General features: G+C 48.6%; 1 protein-coding gene across 1 annotated transcript; it reads right to left on the bottom strand.

The window, feature by feature from the left end:
• Window positions 1-374: 374 nt before the first annotated feature.
• LOC110498339 (psychosine receptor-like) lies at window positions 375-1,316 on the bottom strand. Its single transcript, XM_021574967.2, has one exon. It carries the CDS (start codon window positions 1,314-1,316, stop codon window positions 375-377), a length of 942 nt encoding a protein of 313 aa, XP_021430642.1.
• Window positions 1,317-1,540: the final 224 nt, after the last annotated feature.

The raw sequence follows: 1,540 nt of genomic DNA, 5'->3' as shown, positions 1-1,540 counted from the left end.
TTTTTGGTGCTATTAGTACACTTGGTCTCCTCTGAAACACTAGTCTGTAAATGTATTAACAGCAAGACAAAACCTGAAGTGAAAGTGGAATGAAGTTCATCCTTCTGTAGTGTCACGGGGAGGGATGAACACAGTCACATTAGCCTTGAACGGTTCCTTTCAGAAAAACACGTCTTAGTAATGATAGCCTGGCACGATGATCCAAACCACAGCACAGTATGTATCCACGTTGGTATAATCTAACAATCCTTCACATAATACATTTTGGAATGGAGTCTTGACAAAGCATGAGTCAATATTTGTCACTCACAAAATAGTATGAGTCTCTCTCTTAACTCCTCCAATGTTCTGGTTTGTGGTTGAGTATCACTACACTACACCACCTCCTGACCGGTCCCCTCTCTCCTCCCCTGGAGGAAGTGTACCACCTGTGTGACGTTGGCCTTGCCCAGTCTGGTGATGAAACAGTAGAGGAAGGGGTCAGCCAGGCTGTTTAGGGCTGACATGGCCATGCTGATCTTATAAGGCAGGAAAAGCCAGGAGGGTCTCCGACAGTGCTCCAGAAGATCCCACAGGAGCATAATAACGTGGATGGGTCCGTAGCAGAGCCCCAGGGTGAGCAGCACCACCCCCAGGAGTCTTGACACCCGTCTCCTCTCCTGCTCCTCCGTGGCCCGGTTGGAGCGGACCGCCACACAAATGCCCCGGCAGCAGAACGACACCAGCAGGACAGGAAACAGGAAACCCAGGACAAAGCGAGTCAAGTTGACCTGCACCAGCCTGTCCCTCAGAGGGTAAATGTCGAAGACCTCCAAGTCGTACGAGTCTATCCAGGTGATTGTGGCCGCGTTGAAGGAGATCACCAGCACCCAGATAGCCACGCTGATCACAATGGCCGTGTTCAGCCTTCTCAGGACTGGGTATTTCAGCGGGTGGACCACAGCCAGGTAACGGTCCAGGGCGATACAGCAAAGCAGCCCATCGCTGGTGTAGAAGTTTGTAAAGAGGAGGATGACAGAGATGACGCACACAGCCTCCCCGCGAAGCCAGACACCGCGCCAATGCAAGTCCACCCACAGAGACAGACCTATGGTGAATAGGAGGTCAGACAGGGCCAGGTTAAACAGATAAACACCCAGCTCGTTCCTCTGTCTGATGTGCTGCCAGGACACATAGAGGGAGAAGGAGTTGGATGGAATCCCGATGATAATGATGACCAGGTACAGAAAGAAAAAGGGTTTCTTCTCCTCGGGGTAGTCAGCTGGATAACACAGTTTGTCTGAGTCATTTGTGGTGGTGAGGCTGAAATTATCCATTCCAGCAGTGAAATTCATTACCTTTAGGAAAACAAGGCAATACAACACAAAATGACTTTCTATTTCTAAAGTGTAGCAACAATCATTTCGAGACTGTGCATTATTTACCCAAGAAAGTAAACATCCCCCTAAAAGCTTGCATATGGAACATAGCAAGGACATCTCTAAAGCCATTAAGAATCAGTCAGATTTTTTCATAGAAAAAGCCATACTCACGGTTTATA

The sequence above is a fragment of the Oncorhynchus mykiss genome, chromosome 19 (genome assembly GCF_013265735.2).
Source record: "Oncorhynchus mykiss isolate Arlee chromosome 19, USDA_OmykA_1.1, whole genome shotgun sequence".
NCBI classification, from domain to species: domain Eukaryota; kingdom Metazoa; phylum Chordata; class Actinopteri; order Salmoniformes; family Salmonidae; genus Oncorhynchus; species Oncorhynchus mykiss.
Note: the sequence above shows the minus strand (reverse complement) of the source record. Positions and strands in the feature narration are given on the sequence as shown.